Source organism: Electrophorus electricus, chromosome 17 (genome assembly GCF_041902795.1).
Source record: "Electrophorus electricus isolate QZ-2024a chromosome 17, ASM4190279v1, whole genome shotgun sequence".
NCBI classification, from domain to species: domain Eukaryota; kingdom Metazoa; phylum Chordata; class Actinopteri; order Gymnotiformes; family Gymnotidae; genus Electrophorus; species Electrophorus electricus.
The window spans coordinates 17971771-17993205 of NC_137513.1; the positions used below are offsets into that span (position 1 = coordinate 17971771).

Consider the following 21435-nt stretch of genomic DNA (forward strand, 5'->3'; position numbering starts at 1 on the left):
GATGCAGTATATTGTTCATTTTGTACAAAAATGTTTCCGAGAAGGTAATTATGTTATTTAAAAAACAACAACAACAACAACATTGATTTCATTCAAAACTCAAAAACCTGCTTGAATTTCCATTCAAAACTCGAAAACTTACTCAACTGCTCTCCACATCCGAAACTCTTACGTGCTCGGGAGCCTCTCTTCAGTTTCTATCTGCTCGAAGTAAATGCTTGTGCCTAAACCCCGTGCAATCGGAGATTTAATCGCTCTAATCAATGCTAGTGAAATTTGGTCGAACCTCCTTAAGAGGCTGCACTCCAGGCCGGCCGCTGCAGCGGTCATTCAATTTCGTGCAGCCATACCGACCTTCACCACCAGGTGGCAGGATACGATTACTCTTACATGATGTGGCGGCGCTACACCAGACTCCCTCCATTTAAACTTCCTTTACGTGTGTCAAACGGTGAATAACGACTGAGAGACATTCAGAGCGTCCCGTTATTGTTTTCACTGAGCAGCCACAATCTGTTAACTTGGGAATTCAGTCTACATAACCGAATGGTTTCATTACCCCAGCAATCCGAAACACTGATTAACTAATTGATCGGTCGATTGGATATCCTACCGTGTCCCGAAGATACAGTCACATTTACAGCACTGGGAAACGCCCTCGTCCAGAGAGACTTACACACGTGCTTTGTAATCTCTATTAAATGCACACCGTTATGTGAGAACAGGCAGACGATATTAAGAATACTATCAGACTATAAAGCCCTGACTCCAGTGGAAGACAGTAAATATATAGATATTAAAGAGCATATTTAGGCAAATCTCCGACAAGTGATCATTCGTCTCCAGCTAGTTACTGTACTTGCAACGTTTATAATGACCATTCTGACTAATTAAACACAATACTTTTTTTTTTTTTTTTTTTTTTTGTGAGAGATGATTGTACAGATTAATTTTACTAGAATAAATGACATTATGGTGACATTAAAAAGCAAATCTTTGATTATTCTTCCACAGCAAAATTTTGTGTGACCAGTAGCTTGTGGATTCACATTCTACTGCTACAATGTATGTAGGCCATTTAATTTAAATGGGTGAAAAGCCTAACAACATTGACAATATAAAATAATACTGTAGCTGCCGTGGTAACAGGATACACCAGGACTATTCCATGTCTAATTCTGTTTACTTCTACTCAGAAAAATAAGTGTTGTATGAAAGTTAAATTAAGACATATGGCTCACAATCCAGACATCCCTGGACCCAGATAAGGCAGAGAGAGACAATGGTATTAGTAGGAGGATGACAGAGCATGAGGAAAGATGAGGACAAGGCCTGAAGAGTGATAATGAATAGACATTATGTGTGCATGTGTGGTTGGAAAACTAAAACTCTTCCCATAGCGTTCTGCTTGACATTAAGCCTAATCAGTCAGCTGTGACCGCCCCCTGCGCCCTCGGTGACCTGAGTCACTCCCAAAACAATAGTCTGTACTTGGCTATAGGGGTGGGCCAAGCACCTCTCGTTTTCACCTCCCTGTAAGTAAATAGCTCTGGGATTTCAGAGAGACCTTTCAAACCCAGGTTGAATGACTTTCCATTTTGCAGCCACTTGATGTGATATGTATTTGATAAAAAAATTGTCTGTCAATGACATCACTGCATTTGACGTACCATGGTCAAAAAAATATCTGGAGTTTGTTGAAGCCATGTAACTGAATAAAACTAGAGTAGAGCACTATCAAACACTACTTGCATTGTCATATTGTCACTCAAACACACACCCCTCCATAACCCCCCCCCCACACACACACACACACACACACACCGCAACCCCACACCATAATTAACAAAGTTACAGAACTGAACTGTGTCATTTGAATCAGTGGCTCTTTGTACTCCATCCAGAGTCCATGGCTAGTTCACTGCAGAGCAGGACTTCAAAGGGCAGCGTTTTCTCTCTGGCTTTTCCCCTCTCTGTGTTCCCCGGCATGTAAAGAGTCGTCAAGATCCAAGTTTGACCCTGGTCTTGGTCTCCAACTTATTTGTTTAATTTCTGTTCCTTTTCCTCTGTAGTCAAGGCAAGCAAGGGGTTACTGTCAGTTCAAGCCTGACAAACATGTATTGTATGCTGGGGAGGGTTCAGTGCCAGACCAAAGGTTATGAGAAGTTTAAGAAAAGGGTAATCATTGGAAGATCAAATAAAGTGGAAGCTGAGGGAAGGGGCATGTGTACGTGTGACACAGACAGCCTTCTGCTCAGCAAACAAAACCGCACTGTTCGCTCTCATACACGCACACGCACGTGCACACACACACACACGCTCTCTCTCTCACCCACACACACACACGCACACACACACGCACACTCTCTCTCTCACCCACCCACACACACACACACGCACACACACACACACACACAAACACACAAACACTCTCTCTCACCCACCCACACACACACACACACACACTCTCTCTCTCACCCACCCACACACACACACACACACACAAACACACTCTCTCTCTCACCCACCCACCCACCCACACACACACACACACACACACACACAAACACACTCTCTCTCTCACCCACCCACCCACACACACACACACACACACACACACACACACACAAACACACAAACACTCTCTCTCGCAGAAGTCTCATTTAACCTCCGCTCCCCCTTGGAACTCCGTAAGGCCGGCTAGTTAAAAGCAAGCGACGGCGACACGTTCAAGGTTAGTTGTTTCCCTTTGAGTGCAAGAACAATACATGCTGGAACTGCTTCACGTCCAGCAGCGCTGACTGGGTGGATGTGCAGATGCGCTATGTGACGCATGTCAAAGAGATGAAAAGATCTAGCCTTTAAAAAAAAAATAGCTGTTTCGTACTTCACCCTGCCCATCCGTTCTTTGACCCTCCCCTTATTCTTCCATATCCTTACTCTTGTGTAAACACAAACATTGTAACATGTCATTTACACGGGAGTAACTGGGCTGCACGAGATGACTTTTTTTGTTGTTGTTGCTTTTGGCACTCGAACAAACGTGGAGTATGCGTGACCTGGTTTACGCACGAGCCTCCTCCCACACCCTATATTTTATATATATATATATTAGAACACATGCTTTTTTGAAAAAAATGAATATATATATATATTTTCATTTTTTTCAAAAAAGCATGTGTTCTAAAAAAAAATAGGCTAGGCCACGCAGTGAAGAAAAGTGGGGGAAACCTATATTACTTCATCACCTGCTTTGGTCATCAGTGTGAGGCAGCACAGTGAAAATGGGTTACGCTGCAGAGATGAGATAAGGAAGCTTAAAACACTGTGTTTCGCTTCCGAAAGCACAGCTGCGTAGTGAGAAGGCCCGTAGCTCTGGGTTACTATGACTTTTTAGGCGCATGCCTCGGGGACAGCCATGTTTGAGCTAAAAGAGAAGTAGGGACGCATGCTCCCGCAAAGCCGCCCCCAGCGTCATAAATCATATGTATGATTTAGAATTCCTCTCCTAAGCTCAAGGGTCATTAGCCGTCAGCGGCCAAGCAGGGCGTGCTTTATGTGTATTGTTCCACACGGGCAGATTCCTGCCAACTGTGCAACTTTCTTTGATCCAACAAAAAAAGCTCTGGTCCAATTACCCGCGAGAGGGTGTGCAAAAGGAAGTCAGCGCGAATTTGAAGCGTGTCCTCTCCCGCCGACGGTGCAGCGTGCGGTTTAAGCGACTCGCTCTGCGGTGGGTTTTCCGACGGGTTTATCCGCCTCTGCGGGCTACTGCAAAGCGCCACTCATCTCGGAGCTCGTCTTTTCGTCGACTGCGGAGGTGCAGGAAAAGCTGCAGCACGTGGCACGGCGTGTTGACGAAGCCCCGAACGCATTACGCCGAGAACATTGGAAAGGCGCGGCCATTAAACGTCTAAAACTGCTGTAACGGGAAGTTAATCCTGTCAGCGTGCACATTTTTTTTTTTTTTCACCCGACCCCCAACCCACTTTCTGACACACAGACACAAAAAAAGGAAACCATACATATGACCTAGTTTCAGTGGAAAATATAAGAGCGATTACACAGAAAAAAAAGGCCCTCATGAATTTCCTTGCTTAGGGTGCTCAGGATACTACAAAAATCATACATACACAGGAGAATATACATGTCTTATGACATTCTGCAAGACATCCGAGTGATTATTTGCCGCTATGTATGTGCTTGACTATTTTTGACAGAATTTATACTCATCAACAAAGGATGGGAGAGAGCGTGTCTGGAGAGAAGATAAGCTTTTACTTGACTCAGTTTCCTGGGTTTCCTCAGTTGAAGCACTGCACTGCTGGGCCTCAGGTTGTTTGCCCTCAGTTTCAGGGTGTTCCTTTCTTCCTAGATTCTTCTTTCCAGGTCACTGATCTGTCTGTGCTGACCCTACCAAAACGTGGCACCAACTCTGCCCTTCCACTCCCCCTCACATTTGTGTGTTGGCGACCAGCAGGAATTAAGGCCACACCACAAGGCCCACTAAAAAAAAAAAAGTATTCTATTCTGGTGTCAGACAGGCAGAAGTGTTTTACAGCTGGGAACAAATGCATCCATAATGTTAATGTAATAAACCTTGCTCACTTGAAAGGATTATCAGTCTGAATTATAAACCAAAATATCAACATAAGGTTAGTTTTCTTTAACAATGAAAATAAACAGCATGGCTTCACCTCATGTAAGGAACTGAAAGACGTAAAGAAAAGGTTTGTTCTAATTGTGCATTTTTGAACTTTATTCAAAATCTGTGCAAGTAAACACCAAAACAAATACATTTCAAAAATGATATCACAATAATATTCAATATGCTGCAGTTAGCCTGCTCCAAAACAATTTCTTTTTAAAACCAAGTTAAATCTGTGAAACATCAAAGTAATCCATACTTGCGCTGTACTGTACATGACATGATTGTTTTACCTGTTTGGTTTTTCTCTTGTAAAAAATAAAATAGAATAAAAAGAAAATAAATATTTTCATATGCACATCTGTTTCAAAAGTTCAAATACAATATTTTGCTCAGCAGTCTATTTCCCAAAGTAAACAGACAGAATACATTTTACGTATCGGGCTTCATGACAAAATATTTATGCTTAAGACTTTGAATTCCCCCATGTCCAGTTATACATTGGAACCTTCTCATGCATCTGCATGCAACAGGCATTGGTGTACTTGTTGAATATCTGACATAACACAACATGTTGCAGAACGGATTATTGTCATTTTACCAAGAGACACATGCAAAAGAAGGACAAAAACATCCTCTAAAGTATGTACATATTCACACAGCCATTACTGTGAAGTCTCTTTAGGAAATTTCAAAATAAAATGCTTCTCTTTTCATCCATATAAAATAGCTGTCTTTCATAAAGATAAAGATTATGGTATGTACATAAATATATTTTAGAACGAGTCTTTAAGATCAAGGGGACAAAAATAACTTGTTATATTCCAATATGTGAAATATAAGACCATACTGTATCATATGTGGTGAATGGCAATTATACCAAACACTTCCTTCATTAAAACACCACGTCCTGCCCGTAATTACTACACTCTCTGCATGTCTGGCAGGCTTGATTTGTCTCATCTTAATGCAACAATCCAAATTTCTTACAAAATGCAACACATTCATGGCACATGCTGATGCCAAGACCTATTCATAACATCATATTAAACTTAAACTTTAGCTCAGCAAAAATCAATCTTTAGTAGTCAAGTTTATTTTTTTGTACCTTCTTTTGTTCCTTATAGGGTGCTGTATAAATCTCTACACTTGCTGCATTAAAATGCTGAGTCATTGTAAAGCACTTGACAAATTAGTCACAAAATAAAGGGAAAAAAAAATTAAAAAGCAAAAACAACAACAACAACAAAAAACACCAATACCAAAGTGTACAATTGTCACATATCATGCATGTACTATATCATGGTATCATAAGGATGAACCTTGTTCATCTACGATGGTGAACAAATTGTCTACATTGAGCAATGCACAATTCTGTCTGAAAAAGACACTTCTGTCTAAAATGACAAAATCAGCAGTTCAAGATCTATCCATCTGCAGCATCACAAATTATAATTCACATTATAATGTTAATATTGGGGGGTTGCAATTCAATTAATTAACAACCTGCACTATTGCAAAATAACTTACTCTCAAAACTCAACTTCAACCATGTAAAGAAACAAACTATTTGTTTTCATTAGGACATTTAGCTACATAGTCAGGAGCTAGTGACACTAATGTAAGAATTAGAATGCTGATTATTTAATGATGTCATTGTGTTTTTGAGGACAATAATCACAATATGGAAACAAAAGCAAGAAATAAAGTACTGGGATTATCATCATCTTACTAAAAGCAGAATAAATTACATGAAAACCCGACCAACAAAACTACAATACAAATAAGGAAGGAGAATGAAGATAGAGAAGCATGTTCTAATTCCTCTACCACTTCACAATTAGGATTTCTTCAGTGAGCCATTCAGTCGTGGGGATTCACAGCTATGAGTTCCACTGTGATTATGTGGGCTTTGTTGCAAGTTCATTTTGAGGTCAAAGGCCTCTGACTCGTCTTTCGTCATCATCTGTGCCCTGAACTGTCCTGACCTTGGTTCAAGCTCCCCTCTGTCTCTAAACAGATGTGCATTGCTCCTCTGGAGCATGTAGTACAAAATAGGGTTGGCCTTAGTCAAGCGTGGCGAGTCTCGCTGGTGGTCTTGTATTGTATTGTCACCGTTGACCAAACTAACTGAGTCACTCTGCGTGGTGATGTCAGGTTTTGACCTGGAAGGATCTTGGGTCGCCTGGATGTCCGGGACAGATTCTGGTCTATTTATACCTGTTCTTACTGAAGAGATTTTGTTGGGGCTCTGGCTTTGATTTTGATTAAAGGTTTGAAGCTCACCATTGTTAAGTGGTTCGACCATACTCCCATTTAGGATGGGATGCGTCATTGGACTAAACATACACCTCGACTGGGACAGTTCTTTCAAACAGTTGTCAGAAAGAAGTAGCTGCCTCAGAACATTGAATCCACGATTTTCATTACTTGGAGATTCACATGGTGGAAACTTAGCTGGTGGACTGTCTGCCTCTGGGGGGCTGGATGGATCACTGGTCTCTTTCGCCTCTGGAATTCCAGAGGTTGAGCAGTTGCTTTTGTTTTTTTGGCTGCCAGAGCTAGTACAAATTCCTTGCTGGCTTACTTCTGTGTGGTCCTCTGGTTCAACTGAAAATTTTCTCTTCTTTGGGATGGTTGGTCCCTGCTGTTCTGCTGGTTCCTCTTTGATGTAGCCATTGTTTGAGTCCTCTAAAGGGTTTGGCTTTAATGTTCTAGACTGCTGTTGCAAAAGATGAGATAGAAGACCATCTCTGTAGACTGCCATTGGAGATAGTGGCTCCTGCTTTACTGTACCCTGATTGAGAGTATGGAAGCTCTGTTTAGGTGATTCTGCTAATATGTTCTGGCATCGATTTGTACCTTTGCCATTGTTAAACATTTCACCCTCGTCCAGTGTCTCAGTTTTGACTGAAATGTCTGGTGAGGGTCTGTCCAAATTACTGTGGCATTTTAAGTGATTTGGTTGCCTTTCTGCTGAAATGCTCCTTCCAGAATCTCTTTTTCGCTTATTGGTGGATCTATCTTTTTGCGTTTTATTCCCCAAAAGAAGCTGGAGGACAGTGCGCCGTTCAAGGAGATTTTCGATCTCTGAGCCACGTTGGGTAGGTTCTGCCACAACTGGCGATTTCACACGTGTTCCTTCCCACCCTGTCGGGGTGCTGTTTTTGTTAACTGGTGCAGCAAGTCTTTCTAGCACAGTTGCAGAACTTGATGTTTTAAGTTCTTGAGTCTGCCTTTTAAATGGAGGCAAGGGAGCTTTAGATGTTGGTGAAGCTGTTCCACTTTGTTTTCCACACTGGGCTAAGTTTTGCAGCAGTTTACTAGCACTGAATGCTGTTTCTTTGACACTTGCACCACTTGAAGGGGTTTTAGTCTTACACAGGTCCAAAGGGACAGATTGTTGATTTGGGGAGCTGTAAAGGGTGTAAGGAGATGTACGAGTATTGCAATCTCTGCCTTGGGGCAACACTGGCAGTACTTTGGGACTTCTAGTATTCATTCCACAGACTTGGCTTAGTTCCGTTGTGTCCTTACACCTTCCTGTATAAAAAATTGTCTGAGTGGTTGTACATACACTATTGACCTTAGGGACCGTGACTGGCTGTAACTCCGGATTATCCAGCCCTTTATTTGCCTTCTCATTATTTTTGTGATCAAGAAGCAACTCCAAAAGGGTAACCTTGTGATGGGGTTTCATTTCCGGACAAGTGTGTACCTCTTGGTGTCCAACAGGGCCTTTTGGAGGCGAGTTATTCAACATCCACTTGTTTTTGGGTGACTCTGTGACCTTGTCCCGTGCCGGTGAAGAAGATGAAGAGAGTGTTGCTGGGATGTTTATTTTGCCCTTTAAGGAAAGGTCAATAGGAGAGCAACTAGAGTGAGTGCTCTCAGCATCACTACTGTCTTTTGGCAGGCTGCTGGCAGGATTTGAGTGCTCACTGTCTGAAAACAGAGGAGAGTCTCGACTGGAGAAGATGCTGACATCCTCCTTCATGTGACCCTGGCAAGTGAGTCGCTGTGGTGTGTTGTGGCTGTTCAGAAGCTGAAGCAGCAGACTGCTGCAGTTCTGCGATGGCCTTCCATGCCTCTCAAAAGGTCGTCGCTCTCTGAATGGATGTGCTCTCGTCACAGAACCCTCTGATCTACTTTGCCCTGTACTTAGGCCTGGACTCTGCCTACTGGAGTTTGTTGACATTTGAGAAGGTATCCCATTTTTGGTGTGTAAGGAGCTTAGTGTGTCCTGGTTTGACTGAGACTGCCCAGATGTCATAGGTTGTTTCTTTTCATGAGTTTGCTGCGTGGCTATGGCTGCAAGCCTCTCACTGGCTGATCGCCCTGCTAGCTGAGCTTTGAGGGCCTGTTCCCGGGAATACTGTTGCAGGTGAGCCTCACTAGAAAGCAGCAGAGCCAGCTGACTGCATGCCACACTGGGTTTGGGTGAAGGCGCAGGGCTCGACCTGATATTTACCAGACTGGCCACAGCCTTCAGACGTTCGGTGCAAGGCAAGGATTCTGAAGAAGGGGAGCGAGAGCTGTGCTGTGGTGTCATTGGAGACTCCGATAACCTCTTCTGGCTTGTACGTCGGTGGTCATACGACTCATTGATGCTGTGATTTTGCACACTGGCATTTCCCGTCACCCCTTTGAAGTGACTTGGGGCAGATCCAGGGCTGTGCTCGGATGCCTTGTCTATTTGGTCAGGCTCTCTGACTGGACTAGAGGCATTCTGTTGCATCAGGTTTTGAACAATGTGCTGTGATAGAGCAACATTCTGGAGCCTCGTGCTAAAAGACTGAAGCAGGCTCGCCAGAAGTGTGCTCTCTCCTTTACACTGTGAGGAACCATTCATCCCACCATGGAGTTCCTCCTTCTGCCCGTTGAGCTCCGTAGAAGCCGTCGACCTCTTCTGGCTCTCACATTCGGTCCAGGCTTCTGAGCGCAGTAGACGAGCTTTTTTGAGATGCTGTGTGGTCCCTCCATGTGCAGCTGTTTTGTCCTGTTGATCACTATGACTAGGCAATGTAAGTCCTGTTTGCTCTTTGTTCCTCTGGTCCTCGTTGCCACCGCCAGCCTCACCTTGTTGTGTTGCCTTGGCACCTTGTGCTCCTGCTACCCGATGCATGAGTAAGCCTTCCAGATATGTTAGAACAGCAGAATCCTGGTGCGTCTCAGGGCCACTCTCTTCCCCATGAGTCATGTTCAATATTATGGTCCCTTCTATGGCTGGCCACCACGACAGAGGAAAAATAAATGCTCAATTATTTTCCACCTAGAGATCTAATGGCTTTTAGCTTCAAAACAGAGGTTTTCAATCCACGCAGATATGAGAAGTCAAATGCAACTTTAAAAGGGTGTTTGCCCGTCACTACAGAAGATGAGCATGTAAAGTATGTTGGTTTAACTTATGGTTACCACTGCTGAGATATGAACAGGGCCATGGTCCTGTGATCCATGCGAGCTCCCAAATCCTTGGGCATGTAACTTTTAGCTTCTAGATCTTGAGTGTTAAAATTAGTCTACTGCCCATACCCTGATTTCCTGAGCACAGGCACAGATGGAGATGGCCCTGCACAATGAAAGAGAAAAACACAGAATTAAAATAATGGCAACATTAAGACCAGGCAACATATTCAAAACATTTATTAACTATTCGTGATCAGCATGACCTGCCATTAGATGCTTTAAATATAGAATCACTAAAATAGAGAGTACAAACACCTTCACGGTCACTATAACATCACTGTGGAAATTTTAAAAAGGGATCTTATTAGAGAGCCAGGTTCTCACAATCATGCTCCTAAAATAAAGGGTTTACTTATGTACAAGGACAACTTAGAAAAGGACAGCGAGCATGGAGACAATTTGATATCAATTCACACATAAACTCATGGTCATGGATTATTAAGAATATCACAAAATCCTTGGCAGACCAGCTCAAAGTCAGTAATGAACCTCTGCTTTTTCTACCTCAATAAACTCTCAGTAAAGCAGTAAGCATTATCCTGCCAGACCCCATTAGCCTTAAATACACAGAGCACAGAGAGAGCCTTGATTGATTTGACAGATATTAAGCAAAAATAACAAAGTGTGGTATCCAAAAGAGTATTGAATGTTTTGATAGAACTCTTTCCAATGTAACCCACACAACTGCCAGGTCAGAACTCTGCTTACATTTAGAGCAGACTGGCTAGGTGCCTGCCTTTTCAATTCCACATCATCCATGTGTAACCGGGGAGGCATGCTGATAACATCAGTCTCAAAACGTGATTTATACTTAATAAAGCAGTACTGTTGAGAATTTTACTTGCCCATTTCTTGTGTGTGTGTATACACACACACACACACACACACACACACACACACACACACGCACAGTGGTGTGAAAAAGTGTTTGCCCCTACCTGATATCTTATTTTTAAGACTTATTAAGTGTACAGTTTGTCACACTTAAATGTTTCAGATCATCAAACATCATAATTTAAATATTAGACAAAGATAACACAAGTAAACACAAAATGCAGTTTTTTAAAAGGTTTTTATTATTAAGGGAGAAAAAAAAAATCAAACCTACATGGCCCTGTGTGAAAAAGTGATTGCCCGCCCCGTTAAAACATAAATGAACTGTGGTTTATCACATCTTTGGAAAGATGAGTTCAATTTCTCTAGCCACACCCAGGCCTGATTACTGCCACACCTATTCTCAATCAAGAAATCACTTAAATAGGACCTGCCTGACAAAGTGAAGTAGACCAAAAGATCCTCAAAAGCTAAACAGCATACTGTGATCCAAAGACATTCAGGAACAAATGACATACAAAGCAATTGAGATCTATCAATCTAGAAAAAGCTATAAAGCCATTTCTAAAGCTTTGGGATTCTAGCGAACCACAGTGAGAGCCATTATCCACAAATGGCAAAAACATGGAACAGTGGTGAACCTTCCCAGGAGTGGCCGGCCGACCAAAATTACCCCAAGAGCACAGCGACGACTCATCCAAGAGGTCACAAAAGACCCCACAACAACATCCAAAGAACTGCAGGCCTCACTTGCCTCAGTTAAGGTCAGTGTTCATGACTTCACCATAAGAAAGAGACTGGGCAAAAATGGCCTGCATGGCAGAGTTCCAACACGAAAACCACTGCTGAGCAAAAAGAACATAAAGGCTTGTCTCAGTTTTGCCAGAAACATCTTGATGATCCCCAAGACTTTTGGGAAAATACTCTGTGGACTGATGAGACAAAAGTTGAACTTTTTGGAAGGTGTATGTCCCATTACATCTGGCATAAAAGTAACACAGCATTTCAGAAAAGGAACATTATACCAACAGTAAAATACGGTGGTGATAGTGTGATGGTCTGTGGCTGTTTTGCTGCTTCAAGACCTGGAAGAATTGCTGTGGTAAATGGAACCATGAATTCTGCTGTCTACCAAAAAATCCTGAAGGAGAATGTCTGGGCCATCTGTTTTGTGACCTCAAGCTGAAGCGCACTTGGGTTCTACAGCAGGACAATGATCCAAAACACACCAGCAGGTCCACCTCTGAATGGCTTAAGAAAACCAAAGTCTTCATTTTGTAGTGGCCTAGTCAAAGTCCTGACCTGAATCCGCTTGAGATGCTGTGGCATGACCTTAAAGGTGGCTCATGTTCGAAAACCCTCTAATGTGGCCGAATTACAACAATTCTGCAAAGATGAGTGGGTCAAAATTCCTCCACAGCATGGTAAAAGACTCCAGTTATTGCAAACGCTTGATTGCAGTTGTTGCTGCTAAGGGTGGCCCAACCGTTATTAGGTTTAGAGGGCAATCACTTTTTCACACAGGGCCATGTAGGGAGGGGAGGGGAGGGGTTTCCCTTATTAAAAACCTTCATTTAAAAACTGTATTTTGTGTTTACTTGTGTTATCTTTGTCTAATATTTAAGTTTGTTTGATGATCTGAAACATTTAAGTGTGAAACCATGCAAAAGAAGATATCAGAAAGGGGCAAACACTTTTTCACATCACAGTATGTGTGTGTAAGTAAAGCACAGCAAGTCCTGACACAATGTGGCCTGAGAGGGTTATGGAGATAATTCAAAGAGGGACCAAATAAAGGTTTCTAAAGTCAGTTTCTCTCTCTCTCTCTCTCTCTCTCTCTCTCTCTCTCGATCGACCGACCGACCGACCGACCGACCACACTGTCATGTTCCTCTTGCCACTCCCATCACACCATATCAAAATGTACCACCTCCAGTTCACACTCTGCCATGAGCTAGGACCAAAGGGTAGGATGACGTATTTTAGCAAAGTGCCTTCAAATGCTACACCATAGACCAAAAGCCCCCCCCCCCCCAACCACCAAAACTGCAACAGGTTTGACAGCTTTCCTGACAAGACCCTTAATCAGTCTTTCCTTCAGAATGATTCATTTCATTAATTCCATATGAAAATCCAACAGTTTTTACTTTTCTGTTTAGGAAATGGTGGAGTCATCAGCAAGATGGACATGGCCTCTAGTCAGTAGTATGACACACACCAGCCTGACCCTGTCAAAGCTCAGTAGTCAGTGCAATGTCACAGCTAACCACGGCTTTTCGCTACTGCTAATTGGCACCTTTGCTGGCTTTGCGTTCTGGGGACCATGGAGGGGAGGGAGATCCTCTGACCTTGTCTAACTACTAAGGCAAAGGGGGTTTGATTGACAATCTCCTTTATAGGCTCATAACTCCTAAAACAGAGGAACGAATCGAGTTTTGCGGTAGATCCTGTTACTTTGAGATAACCCTAGAAGCACGGGGGAGCATCTCTGTGTAGTTTGTGACAGATTATTATACCCTGACTGCAAGGCATTTATATTTACACTGGCCTTGCAAGGTTACCACAAGTCCATTACACAACTCTCAACATCAGGAGTTTAGCGTGTAGTTTGCACTGAAATGCTTAGCTAGAGTTCTGAGTAGGTAAAAACAGCCCTTTAAGACTTGGAACAATCTCCCCTTTTGTACAGCAGTAACTGAATGCTATTCTGTTACTGTGTCAAAGCAGCACTGCTAGTATGTCAAAAGGTGTGAGAAGGCTGATTTAATCGATCCATGCAGACTATATTGACACTTCACTCAGTGCTTATGTCAATAGGCTTCTTTTGCTTGTTAAGCCGAAACAACACGAATGTGTGAAACAATACTCCATGACTCAAACATGTAAGCAGAGGCACCGCTTCATGCCAAAGACAGAAACATTAGCCGCTTCTGTTTCACACAGCTGGTTTAGGTTGGGAATGTATCTTTAATCACACTTTTACCGAGACAATGACGAGAAGCAAGAGAACGTGCATGAATAAGAGGTGTGAACAGTGCCAGAACAAAATGTTGGTTATATATGACCCTGTGGCAACTGTTCTATTCAGGGCTGTGACGTGGCGATATTATCACCAGAAGAGATGGGTGAAGACATCCCTGAACTTGTGGCCTGGGGGGAAAAAATTAGCAGCCTGATATAAATGGAAAGATCTTGATATCCGGACAGGATCCTTCATTTCTCAACAGTAAGGTAGAAGATTAATTACGCCTTTCCTCAAAAAAAAACAAACAAACAAAAAAAACAACAACATATAATGATTTAAGTCCACAGCCCAGAAATCGTAATCCATTTATGCTATTTAAAATGCATGAGGCAAAAGAAGCCAAACCTGCTGCATGGCCTGTTTGAAGTCAAGGTCATCCGCTCAGCCGGGACTGTTTGAGCTGATGTAACAGCTGGCGCCAATGCAAAGCATTAGGTCGTAATAAAAAGTGACAAACCCGCCCTCGCTCTGCACGTTCACACAGAACGGCTGACAGCTCTGCGCCGCGCAGATGTGGCGCCGGCCTTAAACGAGAGCGGCCCCGAGGTCAACGTGATCGACACCACGCCATGACCGTCCTCCGGTTGCGTGGAGGCACGTGAGCCCGCAGAACTGCGACAAACCGCTGCCAAAGACAGCTCCGGGTGAGCGAAGTTATACGCACCTACGCGCCGCTCAAGGCCGGGTCGCCATGGCCTGCTTCCGACCAGGCACGGTGGGGGTCCCACGCAAATATTTCCCGGTCCGCGTGCACGTGCCCCCCCCAAGCATTCCGGTGGCAATGTGCAGACTAAACGTGGAGGGAGGAGGAAGAGGGGGTGCGACCCACATCGCCACGGCCCAAAGACAGCTGTTGGATTTAAGAAAAGGTCTGGATGAGCTGTGCTAAGCCCAGGCGAAGAGGGAGCCTGAGCAGCAAGCCCCACGCCCTCCAACCCATGACTCCTCCCAATATCCTTTCAACACAGTTGCATGCCCCGCCCTCACACTGGCAGATATACGACTGAGGAGTGTCATTGTCTGAAGTGCTGAGAACACACAAGGTCAGCTCTTTACCCACCACCCAACACCATCCTCCGATGTTTACCACATCAAAACAAACTGATACTACCTACTGAAGTCAGTGTATGAGACGAGGCCAAATCTGATTACAGACAAGATTCAGGATGAGAGAACAACCAAAATATTTGCAGCCTACTCCTAATTGTCTGTGAGAAATGGCCCGCTTTTCCTGGAGGAAAACTGCTGTAGCTGTGGGAGTCAGTCTGGGACCATTAGACAATGATTATTCCTCAGAACTGGGCTAGCGCATTAAGAGCTGGCCTGTGTAAGCGATTCAGAGCCGGTCTTATCAGAGTGGATCCAACCATGTGGAGAGACTGAACATAGTGTCCCGAACTATAATAGGTTAGCAATTACAGATCTGCCCCAGACCACACACAGAAACATGCAAGCAGGAAATTATTACTTTCGTTGAATTGTTGTGAACTGTATGTAAAGATAACTGTGATATGTGCTGTAAGTAATATGAAAACATTCATAAGAACTTATCTGAGGAGTACCGAGCATGACCATTAATAAGGTAAACTACTTCAAGAAAATCTCTCCAGATCTTTACCTAAATAACTAATTTTACAAGCAACAAAATACAGTAGCTTTATCACGCATTTGTTATTGAGAATAGTTATTGCCCCATAAGCAAGAGGACGATTTTTTTTTATTATTTTGACCCAGCATGATGCAATCAGGGACAAGACAACTCAGAGTAGGCAAAATATCTCTCAACGCTTCCTATACACGTTAGTGGATGCTGCCTAAATGAAAATGACTAATATAAGTAGTTCACTTTTCTTAGATAAGCTCACAGAGCTGCATATGGTAGACTCAACTTCTAAGAAAATATTTAAAATATATTTAAAAATTACATTTGCTGCATAACACTCAATATGTGTGATTATTCTCTCACTTCAAAAGCAGGTCAGAGCAAACTGGCTCCTCTGAGCTACCAACATACTCCACATCACTACTTAATGCAGAACCCATGTCAGAGAAGATACCAATCGCAATCAGATGTGGATTCCTCCACACGCAAACAAGGGCTCAGCGCAAGTAGGTTCAGTTCTGCCCATGTCATCAGCAATTTCCTCTCGCTAAATAAACATCTTCCAGATTGGTTTGATCTGCATGGCACGTACCTAATCTCTTACTGATCAACAGAAGGATCTCCAAGCAGAAAACCACTCAAGCAGTGATAAACTGAATTGGTGATTTACATGGCCTAACATGCTATCCAGCATGTTTGACTGTTGCTGTGTTTTTTAGAAGTGAATGCAAAAATCCTGTAAAGATTATGGTATCTGCATCCCCAAGGCATTGAGCAAACAGCCAGAAGAGAATCTAAGCTTGTACACAAAAAAGTTCTTTTGAGCTTGTTTGAGAAAAAAAAAAAAAAAAAAAAAGTAGTTCTTATTTGTATCCTCCTCATATCATTTGCATAAATTAGTTGGGGAGCATCTCTAACAGGTAACGAGTAGCCATTACCACATTACACATTTTAAATGTTGAAAAGAAACATCACAACCATTTCAGTAGTATAAAGACAGATGCCATTAATATCAGTTTTGCAATGCATCACAATATGCATTTGTGCAAAAAAGTTTACCGTTTGTACATTCTGATGCCATCAGATAAACCACCACACAGCTTCAGTGCACAAACCTACAGTACTACAAGCTGTCAGAATGTAAACAGCACACACTGGTAACTATTCTCATCTTAGACCCTCAAAGGTCACAGGAAGCAGGCAGGGAAGCTTTCAGCCATACTAGCACATGCCTGGTATACAGACCTACAGCCTTGCCAAGGGACGCCAAGAACAGGTATGGTGTAGTAATCAATTTGCTTCGCAGGCTGAAAGGCTGGTCTGAATACTAATATGTCTCCGCTGCTGGCTCTACCTCAGACAGCCAGTCTCTCTCTCTCTCTCTCTCTCTCTCTCTCTCTCTCTCTGTGTGGGTGTGTGCATTCCACCACCTTTGTCTTTACTGTCTCTCTTCCTGGGGTTGACACTGCAGTGTGCCCGAGTCCTGACCAGCACACAGAGGGCAGCAGCTTGTCCTCTGTGCAGATAACCACTGCCGCTAATCGTGTGTGTGTGTGTGTGTGTGTGTGTGTGTGTGTGTGTGTGTGGCTGTGTGCGTGCGTGTGTGTGTGTGTGGCTGTGTTAGTGTGGGATTAGAGGGCTTGCTCAGAGCAACTCGGCACTGAATAGCATCTAAGTGCACGCAGAACAAGGTCACCATTAAACCTGCAGTAACCCCACCACTGCTCTCTGCCTCCTGCCCACACACCCTCGCCCACTCTCCTCCTCTGTGTGCTGCACACATGCCCTCGATACACACACACACACACACACACACACACACACACACACGCATACACACACACAAACATGCACACATACACGCACACACACACACACGCATGCACGCACGCACGCACGCACGCAGGCACGCACACCTTACCGTCTTTTTACTCCTTCACATGCACAGATCCACACAGCCACCCACTATACTCCTGCACTCATGACAAAAGCCAGCCTCCGCCGGCAGGGATGTTTCATCAGATCGGACCAGTGATGGCAGTCCACCATGCCTGAATGATATTGCATGTTGGCAGGTTGACAAGAGCGAGGCTGAGGCTGGGTGCTCAGAAAGCCGGCACTCTCCCTCTTAGAGGATGCTTCACTCCGTTACCACACACTCACTTTTATACCACAGGAGCCTGTGTGTGTGTGTGTGTGTGTGTACACACACACACACACACACACACACACACACACACACACACACACACACACACACAGAAGTACCAGAGAAAGCAACAGAGGTCGACTAGGGCTTCTCCGCTCTGCTCAGGGAAGAAAGCTAAGCCAAGCTGTGATGCTTGAATGGACAAGACCTTTATTACTTCAGCTTACCCTGCAGCACTTAGCAGTGAATTCCTTTCCCCACATCCCACCCCCACCCCCCACCCACCCAGTAGGGAGGTGGGGGGGGGGGGGTCGGCTCAACCTCCAGCAAGCTCTAAAACGCGACAAATTATAAGCAGAAGAAAAGCCCATTTAGAGTCATTACGTTGCCATTTGCTAAGCTAGCGACGCTTGGGTGGAAGTGTAAAGAAGCGTGCCGTCACCAGGGGCCTCCGTTTTCTCTGGAATTTCAGTGCAGGGCCCTGCTGTTGGTTTAGCATCGGCACGATGTACCTGGGCTTCAGTGCGCTTCAGTGTTCGTCTGTGCTTTGAATGAGTGCCAGGTTCTCCTGTCCTGTTTGTGGCAGCAATAGTACAGTCCGTCGCCAGGCCAGGAGAGTGGAGACTACATACGACAAAAAGGCAGAAAAATCCAGAGATGCAGTCGCGCGGGCATCACAGTCCCGTAATCCACCGTGTAAAGGCTGTCTGGTTCAGAAGACACAACTAGGCTTGATAGGAAATGGTAATGCAATGTTCCCTTTATGTCAATAAAAACACACCCGGAGCAGTAAAGGGTTACTCAGTACATAACGAGCATCATTATCACTCTCAAACAGAAGGACTCGACCTCCTCAATGCTATTTCCTACACAGCAGGAGGGTGGAGAGGAGAAAAAAAAAAAAGCGACTGACAGAGAGAAAGAGAAAAATGACATGCAAATGAGAACAGAGTGAGCGAGAGAGAGAGAGAGAGAGAGAAAACAAGATGAACAAACTAAAGCACTCATAGGCCTTGACTGTCTTTCATTTCACTCTCTATTTTAGCCTAAAAACAGAGCGAGAGAGGCAGAGAGAGAGGAGTGCGATACACAAGAAGGAGCAAAACACATTCATGTGTGCATGAATGTGGGCGGGGGGGGGGGTCACTTGCACTAACGGCACTAGCTGCGTCCTTGACATACTGACATCAGGCTACTGTCATGTGACACTCTGTCATTGGCCACCTGGCAGATCCTCCGCCTTCTCACGACCTCATCCTCCAGTGACCCGAGGCACAGAACCGGGCCCCCGCCTGGTTCCTCCCCCCTGCCACCCACCCCCTGCTGGGGGAAGGTCAAACGGGTCACTCTGTCCTCATCTGTAATCCACTGCCATTTGTCGGCAGCCGGGGCCGGAGGAGGCAGCCTCGCTACGACTGGAGAATGCCCAATTAGGCAGCTGTCACACAAAGCAGGGGTACAGCAGTAAGAAAGTGTGTGTGCATGCGTGCGTGCTTGTGCGCGTGTGTGTGTGTGCGTGCGTGTGTGTGACTGAGTGGGGGGTGGGAGGTGCAGAGAGAAAAAAAAAAAACCCTTCTGTCTACTAAAAGGACAAGCAGCTGTGGGTGCCAATTACAGCGATATGTTAACCATTTCCACCCAGAAGGGGAGGGAGAGAACGGAGTGCCAAATTTGCTCTTACTTTATCTGGCCCATAATAAAATCTCTCTGTTCACAAGCAGTGTCATGCTCAACTGACGAGCCAAGCTCAAGTTGTCGTGCTGAGACCTGTATCACACCAGTAAGGCAACCCCATAGATCTCTCGCTGTCGCTCCCTTCTTAGATAATCGCATGCGGACACCAGGCGCCAGGCAGGCATGCCGTTGGTGTCCGGAGTGTAGCCCCGGAAAGCCGCTGACGACGCACCAAGGGCAGGCATCCTCCGAAAGGAATGTGCTCACCTTCCTCTACATTTTTCCATGCCTTTACCATAAGCCTCGGGTTTTTCTCCTCGCTCTGTCTCAGACGCCCCCCCCCCCCCCCCACCACCATCCCATAGTGCTTCCCATGGCCCCGAAAAAAGAAGGAAAGTATAGTTATGGAATATTACAAGTTTAATCAGAGATAAATGAAACTGCTGGAAGGGAGAGGGAGCTGAATCCAGCCTGAATAATCTCTCCATTCTTAATTAAAAGACTGAAGAAATGCCAGCACATTAAAAGAAGAGGGTGCCTGGGTCCCCTGCCTTTTCCCTAGATGGGAGAGAAGTTAATAAGACAGTTGAGTCTCTGTAGTCATCAGAGCCAAAACTGGGAGCACGGAAGAACAGAGAGTTTTCAAGGATGTGACCAGGCTCTGACAGAACACGGCTGAAGGCAAGTTAGATAAAGGAACTCTCTGTGCGACTTAAAATTGAAACTACTACTTTAATTCGAAATCAAAGAAAACAAACAGGTTTGCCTGATAACCTGCAATGAGCAGCGTGTGGTGGCCGCATAAATCGCACAGCTGAAACTCCCTGCTGAAGTTTGCATTTCATCATCAAACAATTAACTGCGGAACATTTATAAGCAGAGAGCATCTGTCTGATCTAGAACATCTCCCCAGTCCTCCCAAGTGCTTCAGGCAAGCAGAGGAGGAAATGCCCTCTTGTAGGCAGTGTGGTCTCCTAGTGCATACTCGTCAGCATCTACGGTTTCACTGGTGTTTCTGTGCCATCTCAAAACGGCCTGCGTAAGGCATATCACATCAACAACACAATCCGACTGGGGCTACTAAATATTTGCCATGCCATGAGTCTTAAGATTGGTCTAGTTTCCAGGAAATTCAGAAAGTTTGCTAGTTTGTTTTCGCTAGCGAGATTCAAACGTGTTGACTTTCGAACGCGTTGACTTCTTCAGCCGTAGAGGCCAAGTGAATGATACACAGGAGGACAATTCTGCTGAATCAACAATGATATGCCCATATATCTGCTGAATTTCAAAGCAGATTCCTTGCAAAATCATAGAAATGTGTGTTATAGAGGTGCTATATACACAGTAAACGATATTTTTCACATGGGAAGAGGAAGAGGCAGGGTTGACTAACAGATTCTAACCCACAGCAGGAAAAGGAGCACACGATGAGGAAATGGTGGAACATACTGTGAACGCAACGACTTCAGAAACAGACAAACACATATGAAGGCACTACAACACACATAAAAATGGTATCGCCATTAAACTAAGGTGAAGCCAGCAAAGCGCGCCCTTTGTGTTCCCTGTTCTGACCTCTTGACCTATCCAGATGGCAGCAAACATACAGCGTACCATATTCAACACATTCCACTGGGGCCACTGTTGATATGATTCAGCTAGCCATGTTAGCTAGCGAATAGTAGCCCCGCCCAGTACTGAGGCTGCCCCCCCGCCCCTTCACCACGTGCTCCAGGCCTGCTCTTCATGCCGTGACCTGCCCTGCTCAACAAGCGCTGACTGCGCACTCTCGCACGCTTCCACTTAAATAACAATAAGCACTTTTGAAGGACTTGAAAAAGACAAAAGTAATGAACATGGTCCTGGGATGAGGCAACACGCCTACCCACCACATGCGGCCTGGCTGGGCGTGCCCTGTCAGTGGTGGGCAGGGTTCTCTCTGACCGGCGCTAATGAACAGAAATGAGGCAGGATTAGGAAGTTAATGGGGGGAGAGTGAGGCATAAGGCTTGAAGCTAAACGAGTCAGCAACCCTT

General features: G+C 44.6%; 1 protein-coding gene across 6 annotated transcripts in view; it reads right to left on the bottom strand.

Moving 5' to 3' along the window:
* Window positions 1-4731: 4731 nt before the first annotated feature.
* nrip1a (nuclear receptor interacting protein 1a) overlaps window positions 4732-21435 on the bottom strand; it is a 30333-nt gene continuing 13629 nt past the window's right edge. For 3 of the 6 annotated variants that reach the window (XM_027024335.3, XM_081700038.1, XM_081700041.1), the window contains one exon: window positions 4732-10217. In XM_027024335.3, coding sequence (XP_026880136.2) covers window positions 6489-9848 — 3360 coding nt within the window. In that variant the 5' untranslated portion in view covers window positions 9849-10217 and the 3' untranslated portion in view covers window positions 4732-6488. Of the gene's footprint in view, window positions 10218-14637; window positions 16372-18237; window positions 19728-21435 lie in introns of those variants that run through there. The other 3 variants (XM_027024336.3, XM_081700039.1, XM_081700040.1) reach the window with 3 other exon arrangements.